Source organism: Gouania willdenowi, unplaced genomic scaffold (genome assembly GCF_900634775.1).
Source record: "Gouania willdenowi unplaced genomic scaffold, fGouWil2.1 scaffold_275_arrow_ctg1, whole genome shotgun sequence".
NCBI lineage: Eukaryota > Metazoa > Chordata > Actinopteri > Blenniiformes > Gobiesocidae > Gouania > Gouania willdenowi.
In genome coordinates, this window is record NW_021145033.1 from 748,201 (window position 1) to 772,674 (window position 24,474).

Sequence of the window (24,474 nt, forward strand, 5' to 3'; positions counted from 1 at the left end):
CACTAGAGGGCGTTATAAACATATAAATAACAAGGGCTAAATTAAACTATAGTTTTGGACCGTTACAGGTATCATTGGGTATTATTGGATAATCCCAAATTCATCTGTAAACCAAAATTAAATAACCGTTTTTCTTCCTCTCCTTTTCAAACAAAAAACAAAAAAAAAAAACGTTTTAATCAAAAAACCATAAAACAAATCCAAATTGGCCCGTTTTTCGATTTTCCCGTGTCCTTTTCTCCTTTTCCCTTTTACTATTGAACATTGAAAAACAGCAGTTTCCCTTTTCCATTCTCCTTTCCACGTTTAGAACTGAAAATAGAAAATCAGCTGTTTCATTTTTCCGTTCTGAATGCTGAAACGAAAAACGAAGTCACGTGACCGAGGTCACATGGTCTGGGCTTTTTTTTCAGCCGACATGCGGAAGTGATGGTGTCAGAATAAAAGCATACGGGGAGAGAGAATATAAAGCAGGTACATGATCTATCACAGAGAGTGATACATCATTAAAAGCTTTACAAAAGCTACATAAAGATCAAGTTTTGGTCGTGTTTGAAAAACATAATCCTAAATGACCAGCAGAGGTCCCCACGTCCTAACAAACAATATGAGACACCAAATCCCTCCTGAAATATGATCAGACTAAGATTAACTTTTTATGGCTCGCAGTGTTTACTTACATTACATGTTTATTCAAACACACACCTTTATGAACTCATATCAGGATGAGAGTGGTGATGTGGAGACACGCTAGAGATGTCCCTAAAAGGTGAAAAAAAGAGCTGTGTCCACATTGCAGCAATTCTGTACTGCATTTGTCTCCTGAATCAGATGATCAGTCATTCCTCAAACTCTTTACACGTTGTGAAGGTCTGATGTTCTCTCTCTACTGAAGGCATCGCTGTCATTTCTTTCAGCAAGGCTGGATCTTTACACTTCCTGAGACGTAAATCACAATCATGTATATGTTCCCCTCATACACTTCAATAGGCTACAATTAATCAGCTGGTTTTCGTGACATATATATATCATGGTAGTATTAGTAAGAGTGGTCAAAGATTAGATCCAATATTTTATATTACAAAGTATTTATATCTTTTGACATTTCTATGAACAAAAAAAGTGCCACAAAAACAATTAGAAAAAATATCAGGCACATTTAAAATATTGAATATACAGTAACTGACATTATGTAAAATAGTACATTAGCAAGTTTTAAAATCATAATTAAAACTAAATGTTAAAATCAACATATATGCTTGTTTTTTTTAGACAACAGTCACAACTATAGCATAGAGAAACATAGACATCACCTGAGCAAGATACTCATTGTATGTATTCACATCATGCAAAGGTCCCTTACTGTAAATGCTACTTGTCTCTCATTCAAGGCATAAGCCACAATAAAAGCACATTTTAATGTTACTGTCACCAATAGAGACAAATAGTCAAGCAGATGAAGTGGGATTTTAATAGATGTCATGGTTCACTCTTTCTAAAATGTATAAATATTCGTCTAATTTCATCCTTGTTAGTGTTCAAATCAAGTGTTAGTCAATATTTTTAAAATGTACAATATGTCAGAATTGTTCCTATCACTAGGGTGTTCTTGTTGTCCCCCTCACACAATATGTACATGATGACATGGAGCATTACTTCCAGGTTCTTTATGAAAACAATGTCAGAATAATCCTGTCTATAATTCAAAGCCACACTGTTACAGTGTCCTTTTAGCCTCTTCTGTGTTAATGCAGACTTGACTCATACAGTCAATTTAACATCAGTAAACTTTGACCAAGGTCTTTCACTGAGTTGTTACAGTCATTTAATTTCCCATTTAAAGTCAGTGATACATTGATTATTGGTTTAAAGCATATGAATGTACATGTCCAAAAATTCATTTTAAAAGACTGTTCATTTCTTTTAGTAGTTTGTTGAACAAACACTCTTCACAACATATAGAACTATTTCCTCTTAACTCATATACTCCAAATTCTGCTGACTCTAATGCTTTTGGTTGGAAAAACACTGAAAAATAAACAACCTGCACCAGGCCACTAACATCTTCTTTATCCTGTGTCTGTATTAAATTAAACTAGACTCTGATTTAGAAGGGAGTACGTTTCAGAAAGAGAGTCGTCCCCTCATGTATTGAAGAACTTAACTTTAACTCCCACATTGACTGTTGTATTGGTTACTGTGGTTACTGTTTGTGTTCCTCCCTGTGTTAAGTGTTTATATAATGTGAATACATGTAACAACTGCACAAGCTGGGGACAAGTATTGTATGCATACTCAACATTTCCTGGACTTCATGAATGGAATAGAAATTACTTAATTAATATCTGAGTACACACACACACACACACACACACACACACACACACACAGAAAAGTATCTTGGCTGTCCTGACCTGGTAACTCAATACCAACAAAATTCATACACCACAACACATTTGTCACATTACAAAATGTCACAAACTATCTTCACGTACAATTACAGTCACAAACCTTTTCTGTTCCTGGGAGATCTTGGGTGACCTTAGTTCCTGTGGGTTGTTGCTACAGTTGACCTGCTGTAGTTTAGCATCATTGTAGGAGGCGTGGTTTGGAGAATTAAGTGAAAGACACAATTTGTACCAGCAAATGTTGCCTTTTGGTTCAGGTGATACTTATTATTGGTAGAAACGTTCACGGGATGTTTGGTGTGTTGCTACGGAGATAACATAGGCCCTACACCTTTTTAACTGCTGTACGCCATGTTATGAAGTAATAGAGATTTATTATGGAAATATGTGGACTATTAATTGAATACTGTACATATGGCATTAATGAACACAGTTATTGAATGAGAAATAAATATTCTGTAAACAAAGAACATATTGGACTGTCTTATTTCACAATCTTACGCTCAGAAGAAAACCAGCAAGCTCATCAATTAATAGTCTAGAGTCTATACATCTATACAGTCCCTCAGTGGCTTTAGTTTATCACAATTATAATGATGATGTTGATCTGAAAATTGCTATGTTCATATAATCAGTCCTAACAATATTTGAATTAGCATATCTATAAAAGCAAGGAATCTCTTTCTGTGTGTGTGTGTGTGTGTGTGTGTGTGTGTGTGTGCGTGCGTGCGTGCGTGCGTGCGTGCGTGTGTGTGTGATTTACTGTGACATGTGGAAACCAACAGCCCTTGCCTGCGATTTGTTTTTGTGTTGAATGTTTCTATACTACAAGACTTATTTCCTGATACAAAATTATTATTGTTTATATATGAATTAGGGGTTTGGATGTGTATCATTATTACAGTATTATTTTTTATTTACTTGGTCTTGGTTTCATCAGGTTGCTGTGTAAGACTAGGTCACTGTACACAGCAGATACACAAAATAAATAAACTATCATGATGTCATTAAGCATACATACTGTACATAACAGTTGACTGTGGTCAGCAAGCTGAATGAAAATCAGAGGCAGTCGTAGACATGTACCTGCTTAACTAAGCTGCTAAATATGTTTATTGAATAAAACATACAGTGTAATGGGTTGACTGAACTTTTACATTTTTGGAGAAAAGCTTGGTTTGCATCTACCTCTGTGTATGATTTGAAAAGTAACTACTGTCTCTAAATAAACATAAAATATAGTATTGATATAACATTATTTGGCAGCGAAACAGTAAAAATAATAATAATAATTACTTCAAAGCCACACTGGCTGCTGGGAATTATTTTTGAAGAATTGAGACAAAGTAAAAAACAATGCAAAAGTTATAATTTACTGTCCTACAAACAGATAAATATCCACTGCATCAATTTATGAATAATTAAATAACAACTCAGGTTTTTTTTAACAGTTTGCAAAATAAAAAAACAAAAATGTGGATTTAATAATATGCTAAAAAGAAAAACATGAACAACTACATATACAATATAAAACTCGACTCAAAACAACTTATTTTTAAACGCCTCAAGCCATTCATTTTTTTTTTTGTCTCACTGTACCAGTTGTGTGTCCAATGTACCAGTTGTATATAAGTAGTGACAGCAGATGATGTGGTAAATGGGACTCGAGGCAATGGATACAATCAAATTTCAGAAGGGATTTGGTGTCTCATATTGTTTGTTAGGACGTGGGGACCTCTGCTGGTCATTTAGGATTATGTTTTTGCCTGCTTTATATTCTCTCTCCCCGTATGCTTTTATTCTGACACCATCACTTCTGCATGTCGGCTTAAAAAAAAAGCCAGACCTCGTGACCTCGGTCACGTGACTTCGTTTTTCGTTTCAGAGTTCAGAACGGAAAAAGGAAACAGCTGATTTTCTATTTTCAGTTCTAAACGGGGAAAGGAGAATGGAAAAGGGAAACTGCTGTTTTTCAATGTTCAATTGTAAAAGGGAAAAGGAGAAAATAAAAAAACAGGCCAATTTGGATTTGTTTTATGGTTTTTTGATTAAAACGGTAAAAGGTTTTTTTTGTTTTTTGTTTGAAAAGGAGAGGAAGAAAAACGGTTATTTAATTTTGGTTTACAGATGAATTTGGGATTATCCAATGATATCCAATGATACCCAGACTGCAGAATTTTCTGAAAAGTTTGATACCTCAATTGTTGAAATTGGTTGAAAACTCTGGGACGAGTTTGAGAGGACGGAAGAATAATAACATATAATAATAAAGTACGACGAATACAATAGTGAGGATGCCAATGCATCCTCACTAATAACAGTAAACAGTTTAAGCAGCTTTCATTCACTGTTTATCACTGTTGAACATATCAATAGTACCATCTGATGGATATCCACAATCTAGAAGTGATGCTGATTGGCCCCAAACACAGTCAATACAGGGTCACAATGAGTCTGTGTATCTGGTTTAGTTAGTGTTCAATGACGTGTGAAAGTCAAAGTGAGTCAGGTCACACAGAGAGGAGAGGGTGAACAATTAACCACCTGCACCTGTGCTGCCTTCACTCAACCTGGGATTTTCTGCCTCCTGCTAATGGTTGAATATATTCTACTGTAAAGAGGAGACTTTGATAAAGAAGTGTTTTAGATCAAACTAGTTCAGCTCTTTCTGATCAATCTAAGCACTCTTCTAACCTGGATATCAGGGATCATATGTTAGCGTTTCCTATAGAGACTCTATTTTCCCACACTCTCCTGGGGAAAGTGAATGCACCTCATAATGAAATGCAGAGCAGCTGATGGAGAAGCTGTGAGATGTTACAGAATCTGTTTAGAAAGATTTGAAGCTTTTCAGAGAGCTAACATGCTAATGAACCCTTGTTCACTCCTTTATCTTTACATACACTCTATGTCATTAACAATAAAATAAGGAGGCTCTTTTACTTTACAGCCAGGCCTGCATGGGGTTGACACCCCTCTGTGTAGAATTTGCATGTTCTCATCATGCCTGTGTGGTATTTCTCTATTAGTACTCTGGCTTCTTCACATAGACCAAAAACATGTACTGTATGTTAGAATAGCTGTGGTTTTCATAATACATTGTGTTTGTCATTATTCTCTATCCCTTTACAATTAAGATTTCTATTTTACAAATACCTCATTTCAAAAATGTCTTAACTTATCTCTCCATAAAATACGTTGCTGCTTTGTTCCCTCTTATGTGTTAAAAGAGAATGGAAGGGTCTCTCATTGAGGTTTATTTATTTATTTCATTCAAGAGATTAAAATACATTTCTTTCTTGTCCACATTGAAAAAGAAATACATTTTTATGAAAAGATTATTGCATCAAAGATATAAGGCATAAATATTGAGAAAGCAACACATTTGTTCTATCAGTAATATCATAAGTAAGCACCATCCACAGATAGAAACCATGTGACCACTAAGTGTTTGTTTGGGTCCAGCCAAATGTCCTCAGACATTGAATGTTTATCTCTGTAGACAACACAGTCAGTCCTTTCTTTTTGCTTCAGTGGTCGTTCACACTAGAATTAAAGAGCTTTTCACAAAAACACATGGTATGATTTAACAAAAAAAGAATGCATTTTATTGCATACATTAAGTATTTGATCACCAGCAAGAATTCTGGCTCTCAAAGACCTGTTAGTTTTTCTTTAAGAAGCCCTACTATTCCCCGTTCATTACCCATATTAACTGTACCAGTTAGAACTGGTACCTGTATAAAAGACACCTGTCCACACACTCAATGACTCCAACACGGGCAAGACCAAAGAGCTGCTGGGACCACAATAACAAATGTTAGTATTAGTAACATGTCATCATGGATTCAAATCCTGCAGTGCCTGAAAGCTCCCCCAGCTTAAAGTCCGTGTAAAGCACAAATACATTTGTGTTCTGAGTTTGTCACACCACAGAAACATGTGTCATTGACCACTGAGCCAAATCTGAAAGATGAAACCAATCGTTAAGTATATAAAATGAAGTCTGAAAATCATGTTAAAACAAGCACTTCCCTCTGCTCTCTAACGCTGGGGGCGTGTCAGTTAGAGGCGCTGGAACCACGCCCACGAGTGAGAAGGAAGGCACCGCCTCCATGTATTAACCCTAACCCTATGGGAGAGAGCAGTGTGAAAGACCGAAACACTTAGGAAAACTCCGGAAATGCTCGGATCGGGCCACACGTAATAAATATTAGCAGAAAGGTCTGAATATGTGCATCCCTCATGGGTAGAGTCCGCTAGAGGCCAAAAACAAAATCGCAGTGTATAAAAAGTGCTTATTTCATGGAAAATGTGACACCAGCGGACACGTTTTATTTCTGAGTCTGAATATGTGGTTTGTTTTCGGCTATGGGCACAAAGTTTGACAGTGTCAGCATTTTGTGCATTTCATAGCCCAAATGACTAAACGGCGCTATTTCATGGTACGGCTGTAAAGTCTCGCACGCCATCTCCCAAAAGCACACGGCTGTTCTACCTCTGTTCCCATAGCGTGTTTTTATGGGTTTTTGCGCATACGCAGTCAGTTCCCAAGATGACAACCATTTACGTAAAAAGGCAGCTCTCTACGCTGCCTTTGGACGTAACCGAGCTATGCTAAATGCTATATGTAAGTTCACAGTACATTAGTGAATTAATTTCATGTGGCCGCTGCTGCTACGTTCTCTAGCTAGTGGGTGGGATAACACTACAGGCAGGATGACAGCGCTAGGCGATAGAGAAACTTTGTTTTGAGGAAAAAACGACTGCTTTTAAAAGATGAGAGACCAACACCTGAGTTACCAGAGCTTCAGCAAAGGTAAGGTCAGAACATTGTTGGTATTTTTCACAGTGAAAGGAAGGATTGACTTTGTGGATGCTCCTCACTGAGGCTTTTCTGAGTTGTTGTCATTTTCTCTGTGTTTCTGTGTTTCCAACACAAACAACGATGCGCTGTCGTGTCATGAGATATATCTTGTTGGGAGAGTATGGAGGCTATATTAAATAATTGCTCATGTTTTGTTAGATGGCTAAATGCTTGTTCATGTGGATTTTGTTGGGTTTTTTCTTTCTTATTATGAACTAATGCTAACGTTACGCTAATGCTAACGCTATGCTAATGTAAATTATATTGTAATGCTAACGCTAGCCTACATTGTCATAGGAAATAGGTTGTTACTTTTTCAACCTATTTTAACTTTTTCATATAATTTCAACTTTTTTCAAACAATTTCAATTTTTTTCCACTTTTTCAACCTATTTTAATTTTATTCAACTTTTCAACCATATTCAACTTTTTCAACCATATTCAACCTTTTCTACCAATTTCAACTTTTTTCAACCTATTTAACTTTTTCAACCAATTTCAACTTTTTCAACCTAATTGCTAACATTAATCTATTGTTAGGTTACTGCTATTTCTAGGTGAATGTTAATGCTAGGTTAGTGCTATTGCTACCCTAGTGCGATTGCTAGTTTAATGCTAACAAGCTAATGCTAATGCTAGGCTAATGGTAATGCTAGGCAAATATGATTGCTAGGCTAATTATAACGCATGGTTATTGCTAATGCTGGACTATTGCTAATACTACACTAATACAATTGCAAGGCTAATGCTAATGGTAACGCTAGGTTAATGCTAACATCAACAAAAGGGTAATGCTAGGTAAATACTGCGCGAATGCTAATGCTAGGTTAATGCTACACTAATGTTGTTGCTAGGCTAATGCTACAGATAGGCTAATGTTAATGGTAAAGCTAGGCTGCAACAGTAACCCCAAGTTAATGCTAACGCTAACACTAATTTCATCGTTTCTCCAACTTTTTCAATCCATTTAAAAATTTTCTATCCAAATTTGAACTTTTTTCGAACAATTTAATTTTTTTCTACTTTTTGAATATATTTAAACTTTTTTACACCAATTTCAATTTTTTCAACCAATTTTAACTTTTTCAACCAATTTCAACTTTTTCAACCAATTCCAACTAATTTCAACTCTTTTCAACCAATTCCAACTTTTTCAATCAATTTCAATGCAGTAACTATGAAAGTAACTCAATAAGTAACTAATAAACTAACTAAATATGTAAGTAACTAATGCAGTAACTGAGAAAGTAATTCATAAACTCGTACCTTTTTCAAACTATTGTAATATATATATTTTAATGTGTGTATGTACATATTTAATACTGTATCTAAAAAGAGCTGACTACTCTCCATTGATTAAATCTTTATCTTTTCCAGATATTGATAATATTCATTTTTAAGTAGAGTGAAAGGGTACTATTTTTAGGTTGAGGTTTTTAATAAAATTAATGTTTCACCTACATTTACCTTATTCCTGGTGCTGATACTACCTGTTCAGCTGTGCAGATAACATGGCAATGAGTGTTTGCACTCCAAGTAAAGACATGGACTTTTTTAATACAACATTCTTTAAACAATCATAAGTTTCATGAACATTTTAAGACCAAGAAAGGAAGACTTTACATAGATTTAATTTAAATGGGTGTAATAGAGGAAACTCTCCCCCCCTGTAGGACGATGCTGACCCTGAGGGGATCATACAACATGGGAGCCAGAGGCTCCCACAGGTCAGTGGACACGACGACATCGTCACCATTTGCGAGGAGAAGGATGTACTCCCCCTCCTCGGAAGGCAAACAGGACAGTACCTCCACCTCCTGTGCTGCAGATATCACTGGCTGTTAGGAGAAAGATGAATGAATATATACATGGGGAAGAGGAGCAATCATCCTATTTAAAACAAAAATGAATATTTACATGTATTGCAGTACTGGTTAGTGACCCCCTTTAAGTGGGTCACTTTGATCCTGCTGTGCTGCAGAATTGGGAACAGGACTGCCTCTCTCCACAGATTTACGATGACCCTGGTCCCATCCTATAAAAGAGGGTGACAGCAGTGGTAAACATGTATTGTGTCAACTGACGATCATTTTTTTGATTGTAAATGTACATTAAACTACAGTTAGTTCCAAACAAGTAATTTGATTGGACAAAAGACATTCCATGAGTGCTCATATAGAGTGACAACAGCACTGGGACTTTTTACAGATGTTACCACTCCTCAGTTCAGGCTTTTTAATAAGAAATGTATATGTGTTGCCTGGCAACAGCTTCGTCTCCCTTCCAGTTGTCGACCTATTTGTTTTGGAGGAGCCAAATAAATGATTAAATAAAGAAATCATAATCTGTTGTCACTTAATACTGTTGACTAATAAAATGTGCTGGTAGAACTGTTGGATAAAAGCAATATCACACTGGAAGTTGTGCTTTTTTAATTATACATGTTTCAATTTACATTGTTTTACCAATTTAAACAATCAATCAATGAATGACAACTTTGATAAACTACAGATTGATATGATTATTGAAACAAAAATGTGTTAGATGTTGGCTGTTTGATTAGTTATAATTCTTTAGTCAAATATTATTATTGTCATGGCATAACTCTTTGTTTTGCAGGCATCCAGCCCAAAAATCCAACAAAGACACCAAAATAAAGAGAAAGCTTTATTTTTTTGTATCATTGTCAATTTTATTCACATTTAATTGTTGTTTTCAAGCAGCACAAAAATTAAAGTATAATCTAAACCAGGGGTGTCAAAATCATTGTATCTCAGGGGGCCACATATAAGTGCAGTTTCATCTCAAGTGGGATGGACCTGTAAAATAATAATCTACAAATTTAAATTATATTTTAGTGCAAGAATTTTTGTGCATTAAGATAATTACATTTATTGAACAGTCCTTTAGGGCGACCGTGGCTCAGGTGGTTGAGGGTCGTCTTCTGATCGAGAGGTTGGAGGTTCGATCCCAGTACCTGACTATGTCTTGAAGTGCCCTTGGGCAAGACACTGAACCCTAAGTTGCTCGCAGTGGTTGACTAGCGCCTTGCATGTCAGTCCTGTCCCACTGGTGTGTGAATGTGAGAGTGATTGGGTGAATGAGCTGATATGTAAAGCACTTTGAGACTGTTTCAGTGTGGGAATAAAGCGCTACATAAAATCAAGTCCATTTACCATTTTTTTTTACCAATACAACTTATAAAAAATACCAATATTTTAATAAAATAACTGCAAATTCTTATGGTATAGTTCCATACTTCCAACCTACACACCAGACAAGTTTTACTTCATTTATTCAAGCAAAAAAAAAATTACAAAAAATGAACCAAGGGATGTTAAATATTCACTACAAAGACATTGTGTTTTAATCACTACGCTCACTAACTGTGTGCCCCTTGTGGTCAAATATGAAATATATGTCACGTAGAATAAGTTGTGTTGTAGAGTGCACTAAACTTATAGTGCACCATCTGGTGTTTGAATAAATACATTGCAGTTAATTTGTCAAATGTGATTTCAGCACCTTTTGTGTAATATTGTTTAAGTAATAAATAGACAAATACAAATGTAAATAAGGACAACTGTACTTTTAAGCTTTAAGGGCGAATGTTCTATGATGTGGTAATTTGTACTTTTAATTTTTCGATAATCAGAATCAGAATCAGAATCAGAAATGTTTTATTTGCCATGTACAGTTTTGAAGACAGTACGAGGAATTTGACTTGGTGGTTGGTGCACAAAACAAGCAACAAAAAGAAATAAAAGAAATAAAAACAACACAACAAAGAACAACCCAGCAACAATAATAATAATAATAATAATGATAAATATAAAGGATGAGGGATAAATAAAGGATAGATAGAGAATAAAGGATAAATAGGATAAATATAAATATAAATATATATATACAGTGCAGCAGGTATCAAGCTGGTGGAGGTGGTGATCGGGTGGGGGGGGGGGGGGGGGGGGGGTTCAGTGGGTGACTTGGGGTGTGTTCATGTGGATGGTGGCAGAGGGAAAGAAGCTGTTTTTGTGTCTGGAGGTTCTGGTCCTGATGGACCGAAACCTCCTACCAGAAGGGAGAGATTGAAACAGTTTATAATGTCATGCTTTTGTGTAAGTGTAACAGTATTAGAGTGTTGCACTGATGTAAACATAAAAATACAGTCTAATTTGGACCTCCTACAAAGTCAAGCAGAAGGGCTCACCTGCTCCAGGGTCAGCTTGTGATGAGGCACTGCAGGCCTGCCATCCCCCTCCCTCATCCTGATGGGATCCATCTAACAAAGAACATAGGGAGATGTTAGTGTCAAATGGAAGCTATTCTACTGGAACTAAAAGCTGCTTGTTGTGAAATGAACATTCAATGACAAGGCACCAAATTGTTCAAAACATTAAAAGTTCACATCATTTAATGAGTGTATGAATAAAAGTTTATCTTTGTTACTGTGTGCTGAAGTTGTCAGCCATGACCTAAAGGTGTGTGATTTCCCCAACCTACAGAATGTACAGCCATACTTTCAGACGGTGGTGAGTGTGTGAGGATCAGTGTAGTGTGTGACCCTATATACTGGCATGCTTACCATCACCACAGTGCCCTCCACAGTGAGCACACCTGTTTGGCTTTGCACTGTGGAAAGGTGGACATCAGGAGAGGGGGGGTCCAGTAGCAGGCTCGCCTCACTCTCGATTGCCGTTGACACCTGCATTTGGGGTGCAGGGAAGAACCGTGTTCTCCTTGTTATTTTTAGGTGGTAGGGGGGCCCATTCACCATTAAGGAGTGGCCCTTCATGTAGAAACTATTCCCAGCACTAAACTGCTGGGAATACTCTTGGAAAAAGGTGGCCTTCACCACAACCACTCCATCCGTTACAACCACAACTCTATTGGTCCTTTGAGACGAGGGGACCACGTTGTCATTTTCTTTTCTCCATGTGATTACCCTGACCTCCTCCTTCACCTTTACCACCTTTATTTTTATCGGGGGCAGGCTGTCAAAGGGGCCAGAGCGTCGGCTGTGAATTAAATCCTGCAATGCCATTCTAAAATGAAAAAAAGAGGCATGTTTAAGTTGTGAATGAAACAATTACACAGTCATAAAATAAAGTCACATCAATGAACTAACAGCTCAGTGACTGGTTCCCATTTTATATCACACATTTATGGAGACTTTTTTCTCTAAAATTTATGTTTTGATCATGTTTGTTTTACAAATACAGAGTAGCCAGTATTAGTGCACAAAGTAACAATAAGTGCAGGCTCGGATATTTGTATACTGTATTTGATTTGAACTACATTTATATTTGACAAAGTGAAAGTATAGAATACAGTTGTTTGACATGGTGTGTAAGGTGTTTTTATTTAACAAAAATATATACAGTAAATATTTAAGCTCCTTCTGCCTTTTCCTGCACTGTATATCTATTTCTGAGATATTATGTATAGATTTTTTAGTTGTGCAAATTGATAAATAAAATTAATTCATAATTACATTTTTAAAATAATATTTTGTAATTATCTTAAAATCCCTTTTTTAATTTCTATAAATATTATTTATTTATCTAAAAAAAATGTATTTCTATTTTGACAATTTTTTTAAAACAATTTAGAAAATATCATTTTAATCAGTTTTATTATTATTATTATTATTATTATTATTATTATTATTATTATTATTATGGCTATGAAATGCACAAAATGCTGACACTGTCAAACTTTGTGCCCATAGCCGAAAACAAACCACATATTCAGACTCAGGAATAAAACGCGTCCGCTGGTGTCACATTTTCCATGAAATAAGCACTTTTTATACACTGCGATTTTGTTTTTGGCCTCTAGCGGACTCTACCCATGAGGGATGCACATATTCAGACCTTTCTGCTAATATTTATTACGTGTGGCCCGATCCGAGCATTTCTGGAGTTTTCCTAAGTGTTTCGGTCTTTCACACTGCTCTCTCCCATAGGGTTAGGGTTAATACATGGAGGCGGTGCCTTCCTTCTCACTCGTGGGCGTGGTTCCAGCGCCTCTAACTGACACGCCCCCAGCGTTAGAGAGCAGAGGGAAGTGCTTGTTTTAACATGATTTTGAGACTTAATTTGATATACTTAACGATTTGTTTCATCTTTCAGATTTGGCTCAGTGGTCAATGACACATGTTTCTGTGGTGTGACAAACTCATAACACAAATGTATTTGTGCTTTACACGGACTTTAAGCTGGGGGAGCTTTCAGGCACTGCAGGATTTGAATCCATGATGACATGTTACTAATACTAACATTTGTTATTGTGGTCCCAGCAGCTCTTTGGTCTTGCCCGTGTTGGAGTCATTGAGTGTGTGGACAGGTGTCTTTTATACAGGTACCAGTTCAAACTGGTACAGTTAATATGGGTAATGAACGGGGAATAGTAGGGCTTCTTAAAGAAAAACTAACAGGTCTTTGAGAGCCAGAATTCTTGCTGGTGATCAAATACTTAATGTATGCAATAAAATGCATTCTTTTTTTGTTAAATCATACAATGTGTTTTTGTGAAAAGCTCTTTAATTCTAGTGTGAACGACCACTGAAGCAAAAAGAAAGGACTGACTGTGTTGTCTACAGAGATAAACATTCAATGTCTGAGGACATTTGGCTGGACCCAAACAAACACTTAGTGGTCACATGGTTTCTATCTGTGGATGGTGCTTACTTATGATATTACTGATAGAACAAATGTGTTGCTTTCTCAATATTTATGCGTTATATCTTTGATGCAATAATCTTTTCATAAAAATGTATTTCTTTTTCAATGTGGACAAGAAAGAAATGTATTTTAATCTCTTGAATGAAATAAATAAATAAACCTCAATGAGAGACCCTTCCATTCTCTTTTAACACATAAGAGGGAACAAAGCAGCAACGTATTTTATGGAGAGATAAGTTAAGACATTTTTGAAATGAGGTATTTGTAAAATAGAAATCTTAATTGTAAAGGGATAGAGAATAATGACAAACACAATGTATTATGAAAACCACAGCTATTCTAACATACAGTACATGTTTTTGGTCTATGTGAAGAAGCCAGAGTACTAATAGAGAAATACCACACAGGCATGATGAGAACATGCAAACTCTACACAGAGGGGTGTCAACCCCATGCAGGCCTGGCTGTAAAGTAAAAGAGCCTCCTTATTTTATTGTTAATGACATAGAGATGGCCAGTGTATCGTGATTCAACATATATTGAGTTTTGGCGATATATGTTCATGCAATACATTTTTATTGCACTTTAATGAGATGGAGCGTTTGTGTACATGAAGTGTACAAGTGTATGTAAAGATAAAGGAGTGAACAAGGGTTCATTAGCATGTTAGCTCTCTGAAAAGCTTCAAATCTTTCTAAACAGCTTCTGTAACATCTCACAGCTTCTCCATCAGCTGCTCTGCATTTCATTATGAGGTGCATTCACTTTCCCCAGGAGAGTGTGGGAAAATAGAGTCTCTATAGGAAACCCTAACATATGATCCCTGATATCCAGGTTAGAAGAGTGCTTAGATTGATCAGAAAGAGCTGAACTAGTTTGATCTAAAACACTTCTTTATCAAAGTCTCCTCTTTACAGTAGAATATATTCAACCATTAGCAGGAGGCAGAAAATCCCAGGTTGAGTGAAGGCAGCACAGGTGCAGGTGGTTAATTGTTCACCCTCTCCTCTCTGTGTGACCTGACTCACTTTGACTTTCACACGTCATTGAACACTAACTAAACCAGATACACAGACTCATTGTGACCCTGTATTGACTGTGTTTGGGGCCAATCAGCATCACTTCTAGATTGTGGATATCCATCAGATGGTACTATTGATATGTTCAACAGTGATAAACAGTGAATGAAAGCTGCTTCAACTGTTTACTGTTATTAATAATTCAACTTCACTTCCTTATTAAGAGATTTTATGAACTCACCTGTTCACTGGTGTTGTGGATTATCCTGCAGCTGCTCCCAGGGTTTTCTCCAGTGCTGTTGAGCGTAGGGGACCCCAATGTTGTAGTGATGGAGCCCCCTACGCTCCGTTTTCAGCAATGTTGGGAGATTTTCTGTTGTTTTTTCATTTTTTAATCAATACTATCGTAATAATTGTTGCACACTTGGACACAAAGGGACTTCCAGATGTTCACGGGTTGTTTAAACTCATTTTTTAATCTGAATAATCCAGAAAGACATACATCAGCCTCACCGTCTATTTAATACAGGCGATCTGGACGGATGCTCCAGTCTTTACCTGAGGACCCCTGCAGCCCTTTAGCTGCCCCTGATGCTGCCTGTGTGTATGTAATAACTGTCCATGTATATAAGCTCTGAGGAGAGCAGACAGTCTGTTCTCCTCAGAGTTTACAGACTGGAGAACACCACCATGTAGTAGTTTTCATTAAAATCCTACATGTCCCATGATTCTTAGCTCTTCTCTGTAGTCCTTGTTCTCCTGGGACGTGTTTTAAAGGTGTTTCTACTGTCGTAGCTGGTCTGTCAGTCTCTCCTCTCATGATGAAGACCAGGGGTGGAGCAGCCATTTATAAAGTTTATTAAATTCATTTACTAAAACCATGATAAAGCTGTTATTAAGTCACTGATTCTCAACATGTGGCTCTTTATGTCTTCATTTTAATTATTATTTCCCCAGAAAACCTTAAAAAGGGAAACTTTTTAAACCCTTTTTTTTTTTTATCCTTTTCTTTGGCTGCTTTACAATTTTCTTTGTCCCATTTTTGTCCCTTTTCCAAAAAAAAAAAAATTAACACTTTTTCTTGTTTTTTCAGATTTTAGCTCCTTTTGCCAAAAAATATCGCTTTGTCCTATTTTTGCTCCATTTTTCTAAGTTCTTTTTGACACTTTTATTCAATTTTTGTCTATTCTTTAACCATTGTTAACCACTTTTCATCCAAATAATCAACCTTTGGCCCAATAAATAACACTTGTTTCCTTTTTTCCTACATTTTGCCTCTTTTTGTTCCACATACCTGTTTCCTCTTTTTTGTCATTTTTTGCCACTCTTGACTGTTTTTGGTCCATTTTAGACACTTTTCACAATTTTCTTGGCACATTTTTGCCACTTTTGGACCATTTTTTACCACTTGTTATTCATTTTTCATCACTTTACTCATCACTGTTAACTCTTTGTTTACCTTAGTCAAATGGCTGGCTGTGATTGGCTGATCACCATTCACTCAATCTAACTGGATCAATACATACTCAACAATCAATTCCTCTGTAAAAAGTGAGGGAGATGATTTTTAGTTTTAATTAAAGTGTGGATGATGTAAAAAAGACAATTATTCTGAAATGTGTTGGTTTCTGAACCATTTTATTGTTGATGTAACAAAGATCTTAGAACTCTCACATTAACAAATAAATGGCTTTGATCACCGTGCTTTCCTTTTGTTGTCATATTGGAATAGTTCTTGTAACGTTACACAACAGATGGATTCACTCAGAAAACAATATACAGATATATATATATATATATATATATATATATATATATAATCTGCCTTGCTAAAAATATTGACCCTCCAAAAGTATTAGTATTTATTACTAACACACAACTACAGAGATTACACTGAACTAGAAAAAAAAACAAAAATAATTATTTCCTGAAGATAATGTGACGATGAAACACATGCTGAACTCTGCATGAAGGAATGATTTTTTAACAGAAATAAAACATTATTTTTTACATAAATAAGTGAAATATCTTTTAAAATGTTTCTTTTAAACAGATTAAAATATATATTGTTCAGTGCATGTTTAATAGTTTTTTTCTTACTTTATTAATATAGTTTAAGTGAAGGCACAACACGTTTTTTTAAAGAAAAAAACTTTATTCACATTGTTCCATTATTACAAGGTTTCAAACAGTTTTAAATTAAACTTTAGCCTCGAGGTGTGGAAATATATTCAAATGTGAATGACTATAAATAATAATAATAATAATAATAATAATAATAATAATAATAATAATAATAATAATAATAATAATAATAATAATAATGGTAAAAATTCAACATCTCTTCCTATTTTTAAAAAAAAAAAACGTCACTTCCGGTACGTTCTTAGCGTGCTAGCACCATAGCAACAGCATAAAGCATGATTAATGTTGCCAAAACAAACAAACTATGGATCCTATAGATAAACTGAATAGATACCATAGAAGTTAAGGATACGTTTTTCATTAGTAATGTCATCAAAACAAAGCTCTCTTAATATTGCTGTTTACAAAGGGTTGACAGGTGGTCATGTGACCTGACGTGACGTGTAGGAACAAATTCAAATGTGAAGGAATATAAATAAAAATATTGATAATGAAAAAACAAAGCAAGAAAATAATTACAACATCCAATCGCCCTGTGCGTGGATATTTATCTGCTTTTGGTTTGGCGTTTTTTGGCGTATATAAACCAGAATGTACCGGAAAAAATACAGATGGTTTAGATAAACCGAATGGATATTATGAAAGTCAAGGGTACATTTCTCACAAGAAATGTCATTAAAACTATTCTAAAGCTACAGTCTATCTTGAAATAAAGCAATTTGCCACTAAAATATAGAGATTTCTGCCGTTGTTTTTGAAGAGTCAGCAGTGACGTGACCTGACTTCAGCCCGTTGATATTTGTGCAGTTAATGCACGACAATACATCGTGCTGTTATTGCACAAAGACAACACTTTATTCATGCTCTAATAGCATGAAATAATAGATATACTGTTGTGGTGCTAATGCATGAACATCTGTGAGACTGGGTTGATTTAAAGCTGCAGGTTGTTCTGGCTGCACCAGGACACCAGTCGGTCTGTCTCCACCTGTAGGTGGACTCGTCTCCATCAGAGATGAGTCCATGATGGTCGTGTTGTCCACAAACTTCAGGAGTTTGACCACCTGGTGAGAGGAGGAGCAGATGTTGGTGAACAGGGAGAAGATCAGAGGAGAAAGACCACAGCCCTGAGGAGATCCAGTGTTGATGGTCCAGGAAGCAGAGATGGTTTTTCCCAGCTTCACGTGCTGCTTCCTGTCAGACAGGAAGTCTGTGATCCACCTGCAGGTGGAGTAGTTATGATCATAAACAGACTATTTATTATTGATGTAGGTTTTGTTTCAGATTTATTTGAATAAAAAGTTATTTCCTCCATGTTGAGCTACTTTTTTCCTCCACCTGGTTTTACTGGATCCCAAGCTGATGATATTTGAACCAAAAACATCTGGACCAAACATGTAAATTTCAACTCACAGCATATGAAACGTAATCCTTGGCTACACATATTTAAATATACATTTCCATACAATACATCTGAACCAAATATTTACAGTATCTGAATCAAAGGGAAAATCAGATCATTGTGATCAGGTGCAAATGAGGAAAATCATCAAAGAAAGGATATATTTTCTGTTGTCATGGTAACTGGCTTATTTCAGTTATATTTTATCAGAGAACAAAAGGTTTGAAATGTTTCCCTATCCTGACTCTCACAATGTGACGTCCAACTGCAGTGAAGGACCAGAGGAAAGTGGACATTGTGGGGACATGATAGCAGACATTACAGTCTGGACGACCTTCAGCGCTCTCTTCTCTGTGGTTGGATGTCCTGCTTGTGCTGCTGTTCTCTGGGAGTTGTTCAAAAGACACAAAAGAGGAAACTATGTCACCCCCAATGATGTCTTCATGCTCAACATCACCATCATGGACCTGCTCTTCTTGTTGTTCATCCCTCTTGGGTTGTTTAACTTCCTTTTCTGGCTTTTCCAGCCTGTCCAGATGTGGAGTGACTTTCTGTATGATTTAAACCTGACTGGACGACCTCTCCTCACGGCCTGCATGTGTTTTGACTCCTACCTGGCAGTGGTCCACCCAGTCTTTTATCACACCCACAGGAGTCCAACTGTTGGCATCCTCGTGGCTGCTGCATTGTGGGCCATCACTTTAGCTAAAGAAACCATTTCCACAGTCATAGATGAGCTGAACCACAGTCCCTGGACCATGTTTATGTATGTCATAGCTCTCCATGTCATCATCATCTGTAACTCCTCAGTACTGTGGACGCTGAGGAAGTCTCACAGTGGAAGGACGGGTCTCCACCCAATGAAGAAGAAGGCTCTGCAGATCATCACCAACAACATGATAGTGACCGTCGCTGTTTACCTTCCTCCTGTGATGGTTTACATCGTTGGCAACATGAGAGGTTTCTGCTAAGGTAGGGGTTCTCATCTGGTCTCACCCTGGGACCCACATTTTACCATGGTCATTCAATTGTGACCCAATTTTTTTTTTTTAGAATTCAACCACAAATTATTTTTTTCTCAATTATCTGTTGAAAACAATCTTTTTTAAAACATAAATCTCTATATTTTCCTGTGTAACATGCATTTCACAGCATGAAATACAAAATAAAATTTCTTTCAAAATAAAAGACAAGTCCAACATGAGAAATATTAAGCATTCATTTATTTGTGACCAGCTGTCCGTGACCCACCCAGTATAGGTCTGTGACCCACTTTTGGGTCCCGACCCACAAGTTGAGAATCATTGTGCTAATGAATCTAACAGGAGATCAGACCTGTTCATAGAATATATGCTTTCTATTAGGGATGGGCTATATTATCAAATGTTATATTGGTTTTTCCACAGATATTGAAAAAATACTGTATGTGCTGTTGTTTAAGACAACATAATAAAAATGAAAATGAAAAATATATGAATTATATTAATTTTTCAAAATCTAAAATAAATAAATAAACAAATAATTGATTAATTAATAAGAAAAAAATATTCAAAAACAAACATGACTTTTTCCATTACTGAAGAAATTGGAAATTTAGTGTTGGACAATATCGGATATCAGCAAAAAGCTAATATTGAACTTTCTATAGAGTAGCACATTTTATAATAAATACAATGTTATTTAACAGAACAATCCACTCCTGTCCTCATATGTGTCCTTTAGCCATAACATAACATTATTGTCAGAATGGCCTCATGGGTAGCCTTAAAAAGTAGTCCAAGGTTCCAAAAATGCAGTCAAGTGTATTTATTTACAGTGAAAAAAAGTGCATCAGTATTTCTGTTTTCACAACATTTCATATGAAAAGTGTGTGTTCACATTGTTATGTCTAAGGTGGGCCCATAATAGAAATATAAGGTTTCATTAGCCAGGACAGAAATGAAGCTGTTAATAGGGGTTGGTCAGTGACAATTCATATAAGCAAATAGTACGGTATAGTGGCTTCTTTGATGGAAATATTTGTATTGATTGATCATTTATTTTTTCCTTCAAAAGTCAGTTTTAGTCAGGTTATTGACATTTTCTTAGAAGTATTAATTTTAGATCAAAGCTCCACAAATGGCATTACACAGTGAAGGATCTGATAAAAGCACTTTGGTGTTTGGTTTGCTCACAGGTTCCAGTCAGTTTTGATTTCTGGTTATTGTTCACTGGTATTAAATGTTGTAAGAATTGTGTTACAATAAATATCATTTTAGACAATGTTGATATTTTTGTTTTCTTTCCACATTAATCAGAATCAGAATCATCTTTATTCGCCAAGTGTATGTTGTACACACGAGTAACTTGACTCGGTCAACTGTGCTCTCTCCAATAGTGAAAACATTCAATAATAAACAATCAACTAGAAAAGATGATAATAAGTATAAACATAAGTATAAATATAAACAGTAGTTAGACTAGAATGTGCAAACTCGATAAAATAACAAGATAATAATAATAATAATAATAATAATAATAATAATAATATATAAAAAATAAATAAATAAATAAATAAATAAAAAATAAAAATAAAAAATAAAAAATAAGATAAAAAGAAGGAAAATAATAGAAAAGAAAGATAATAATAAAATATATTAATAATAAAAGGAAAATAGTGCAGTAGAGCATTGATAAGTAGTGCAGTAGAACATTTAAATTAAAGGTATGTACATGAACATTCTCAGTGTCAGATTGATCCAGGGTTGTTATGTTTAGTTCCAGGGTTATTTCACAGAAACAGGTCTGACACTCTTTGACTGTTTAGTGTTGATCACAGTGACAGCCTGGGGGAAGAAACTGTTTTTATGGCGGGTTGTTTTGGCGTACAGTGATCTGTAGCGTCTGCCAGAGGGGAGGAGTTTAAACAGATTGTGTGCAGGGTGTGAGGGATCTGCAGTGATGCTACCTGCCCGTTTCCTGACCCTGGACAGGTATAAGTCTTGGATGGAGGGCAGATCAACACCAATGATCTTTTCTGCAGTCCTGATTATCCTTTGTAGTCTGTGTCTGTCTAGTTTGGTTGTAGATCCAAACCAGACAGTGATGGAGGTGCACAGAACAGATTGAATGATGGAGGTGTAGAACATTATCAGCAGCTCCTGGGGCAGGTTGAACTTCCTCAGCTGACGCAGGTAGTACATCCTCTGCTGTGCCTTTTTCCTGGTTGTGTCTATGTGGGAGGTCCACTTCAGGTCCTGTGAGATTGTGGATCCCAAGAACCTGAAGGAGTCCACGGTAGCCAATTCCCTATTTAAAATGGTAAAGGGGGGGAGTGGGGGGGGATTTCTTCTGAAGTCCACTGTCATCTCCACGGTCTTGAACGGGTTCAGTTCCAGATGGTTCTGACTGCACCAGAGAGCCATTTTTCTTTATTGTACATTATATTAACTGTCATCAATGCCTTTAATTGTAAAACAATATATTTTCCCTTTGGTCTGTATTTCCATCATAAGTTTGGTCTTAAATGTTCTTAAGGAGGTATTAAAAAGTCATAAATATATATTTTTATATTCTTCCTACCTGTAGTCACCCTGTATTTATCATCATCATGCTTGTAACCTATGTGAATAGATGCTTGTAAAATAAAAATGTACACATTGTTTTTTTTTTTACATTTAAACTTTTATTAAACATCAATTTCAGATGCACTCCTGGCAAACAAACATATTCATATTAATAATTCATATTTTTGAATATTAATTCTCATTTGTTCCTCTACAAAATGCATCTTGTAACTGTAGAGGATGATGACATCATTTGTCACACATACATAGCAGAGAACAGAGAGTGACAGTGAGGAGGTCATAAACTGATTAATATTTTCACCCTCATGGACCACATGGTCAGAATGCTCTGCCAGATGTGCTCCAGTGTTTAAGTCGTGTCGTTACTACAGTTCTTCAATCACTTTCTAGCATAGATGGCCACAGACAGAGCGATGCCACCAATGGCTACTGCAGTGGCACCAAGCAGCCACTTCCAGCTCAAACCCCATGCTGACTTGGCCTGATGTTTGTGGGTGCTGGACGAGTCCTCCAACATCTTCTCATCCATGGCCCGATGTTTGTGGGTGCTGGACGGGTTCTCCAACATCTTCTCATCCATGGCCTGATGTTTGTGGGTGCTGGACGGGTTCTCCAACATCTTCTCATCCATGGCCTGATGTTTGTGGGTGCTGGACGGGTTCTCCAACATCTTCTCATCATCCTCACTGTGCTTCTTCATCATCGTGGAGACCTCATCGCGGATCGTGTTGTTGCGTGGCTTCAGGTCTCTGTGCTGATCAAGAACATTGCCTTGCTCCCTCTTGCAGGTGGCCAGATCAATCTTCTCAGTGGGGGGCAGCAGCTTCAGGCCTGGAGCATCAGTAGCTTCCAGGAGCGTAATTTCAAACTCAGCTTCTAACTGAACCTGGAAGAGCGCCTTCTCTCCCATTCCCATGAGTCGCACCGCCACATCCAGTACCTGATTCACTTGCCCATCTCCCAAAGTAAAAGACAACTCCTCCTCGCTGACCAGTTTCTTAATCTCCTTTTTCATCAGACGTGTTATTAGATGAATCTTCACAATCTGTCCAAGATGTGGCCTTCCTCCTCCAGCCTGCAGCACCTTTTTCATTAGGACACCATTTTTAAAGATATCTAACCACTCATCAGCAGGTGGTTGGGGGTCAGTTTCTCTCCTCATGGACTGACCCATGACAATCTTATTCCCACTCTTCATGACTGGTGCACTGTCACTGCTTTGGTAAACAACCTGAAACACAAGAAAACATATTATAAGTAGATTACCATTATTAGCTGGCAGCTTCTGAGCAGGGTTGGAGTCAGTTATAATTGTAATCATGTAATTGATAATTAATTACAAAGATGGTGTAGTTATAAATGTAATTGTAAATATAAAAATCTGTTGCTGTCGTAATCTCAATAAAAACTAGTTGAGTTCAGATAATTTACTTTGTAATTGTAATTGCAATGTTTATTTAATGCTAAACTGGTGAACATGTTCTCCACATATGTAGTTAAAATATTATTAAAATTTTTATATCAAGCTTTCCCACATTTTACCATTTTAAAAGTGTATTTTACAGCTGACTTAAGACCCGTTATCATATGAGATGCTAACAGAAAGCTAACACAAGAGAAAGATGAACTTTTATTAGGTTATCTATTTCAGGCTCAGTATTTCTGAATAATTGTAAAGTAAATGATAACGTACTGTAAGTGTAATTTGATTTCTGAGGCTAAAAAAATAATTGTGATTTAATTGTAATTGTAAAAAATGCTGGTCACTGTAATCATAATGTACTTGTTGTTAGATTGTCTTCTGTGCTAAACGATGGTAGCACCATGAGATTTACCATTTAAGAGCAGCTTAGTATTAGTGTCTCATCTGTGGGAAGGATGTTAATTCTGGGACGTATCAGTCTTTCTTTGAATCAGGGGCTGTTCCAGATGTTTCCTATTCTCTCCTATCTGCAGCTTTGGGCTTTCACACTATGTCTGTGTTTTCTCTCCTGAGAAAGTATCTGCTCTGTGAGCTCTGGGTTTTTAGTTCTGCCTTTTGTTCTTTTTTTTGGAGTTCTACTTTTTGCTGTTCCTTTGATGTTCTCTGATGTGGAGTTCTTCCCCAGCATATCAACGGTTGTTCTAAACTCCTCAGTGGCCATAGTTACATGATGTTTTTTTAAATTCAGAATGAGTTATTCTGCATTAAATCATTCTGCTTCATGTTTACATGGTAATAGTAATTCCAGAACTGAGGTTTACATGGAAAACCGGTTTATTTGGCTTTAGTTAATTCCACTTTAGGTCTGGGGGTTGGGAAGGCTCTGATTGGACAGGGGGAGAACATGACGTAGAAACACAACCAACATTTTATTGTTGGCTGTAACCAGTGTTGTGCT

General features: G+C 36.4%; 2 protein-coding genes across 2 annotated transcripts; one reads left to right on the plus strand and one right to left on the minus strand.

Annotated features, from left to right (window-relative positions):
- The first annotated feature begins 18,832 nt into the window (after positions 1-18,832).
- LOC114459253 (G-protein coupled receptor 35-like) lies at positions 18,833-19,498 on the plus strand. The gene has a single exon (XM_028441570.1). It carries the CDS (start codon positions 18,833-18,835, stop codon positions 19,496-19,498), a length of 666 nt encoding a protein of 221 aa, XP_028297371.1.
- Positions 19,499-22,252: 2,754 nt separating this feature from the next.
- Positions 22,253-23,808, minus strand: LOC114459226 (peptidyl-prolyl cis-trans isomerase FKBP8-like). Its single transcript, XM_028441556.1, has 2 exons — positions 23,787-23,808; positions 22,253-23,324 (listed from the first exon to the last, which is right to left on the minus strand). Exon 2 carries the CDS (start codon positions 23,289-23,291, stop codon positions 22,473-22,475), a length of 819 nt encoding a protein of 272 aa, XP_028297357.1. The 5' UTR covers positions 23,292-23,324; positions 23,787-23,808; the 3' UTR covers positions 22,253-22,472.
- Positions 23,809-24,474: the final 666 nt, after the last annotated feature.

Bases quoted from the DNA above. Each gene is read 5' to 3' on its own strand.
- LOC114459226 (XM_028441556.1), bottom strand. From the start codon at position 23,291: ATGAAGAGTGGGAATAAGATTGTCATGGGTCAGTCCATGAGGAGAGAA.
- LOC114459253 (XM_028441570.1), top strand. From the start codon at position 18,833: ATGATAGCAGACATTACAGTCTGGACGACCTTCAGCGCTCTCTTCTCT.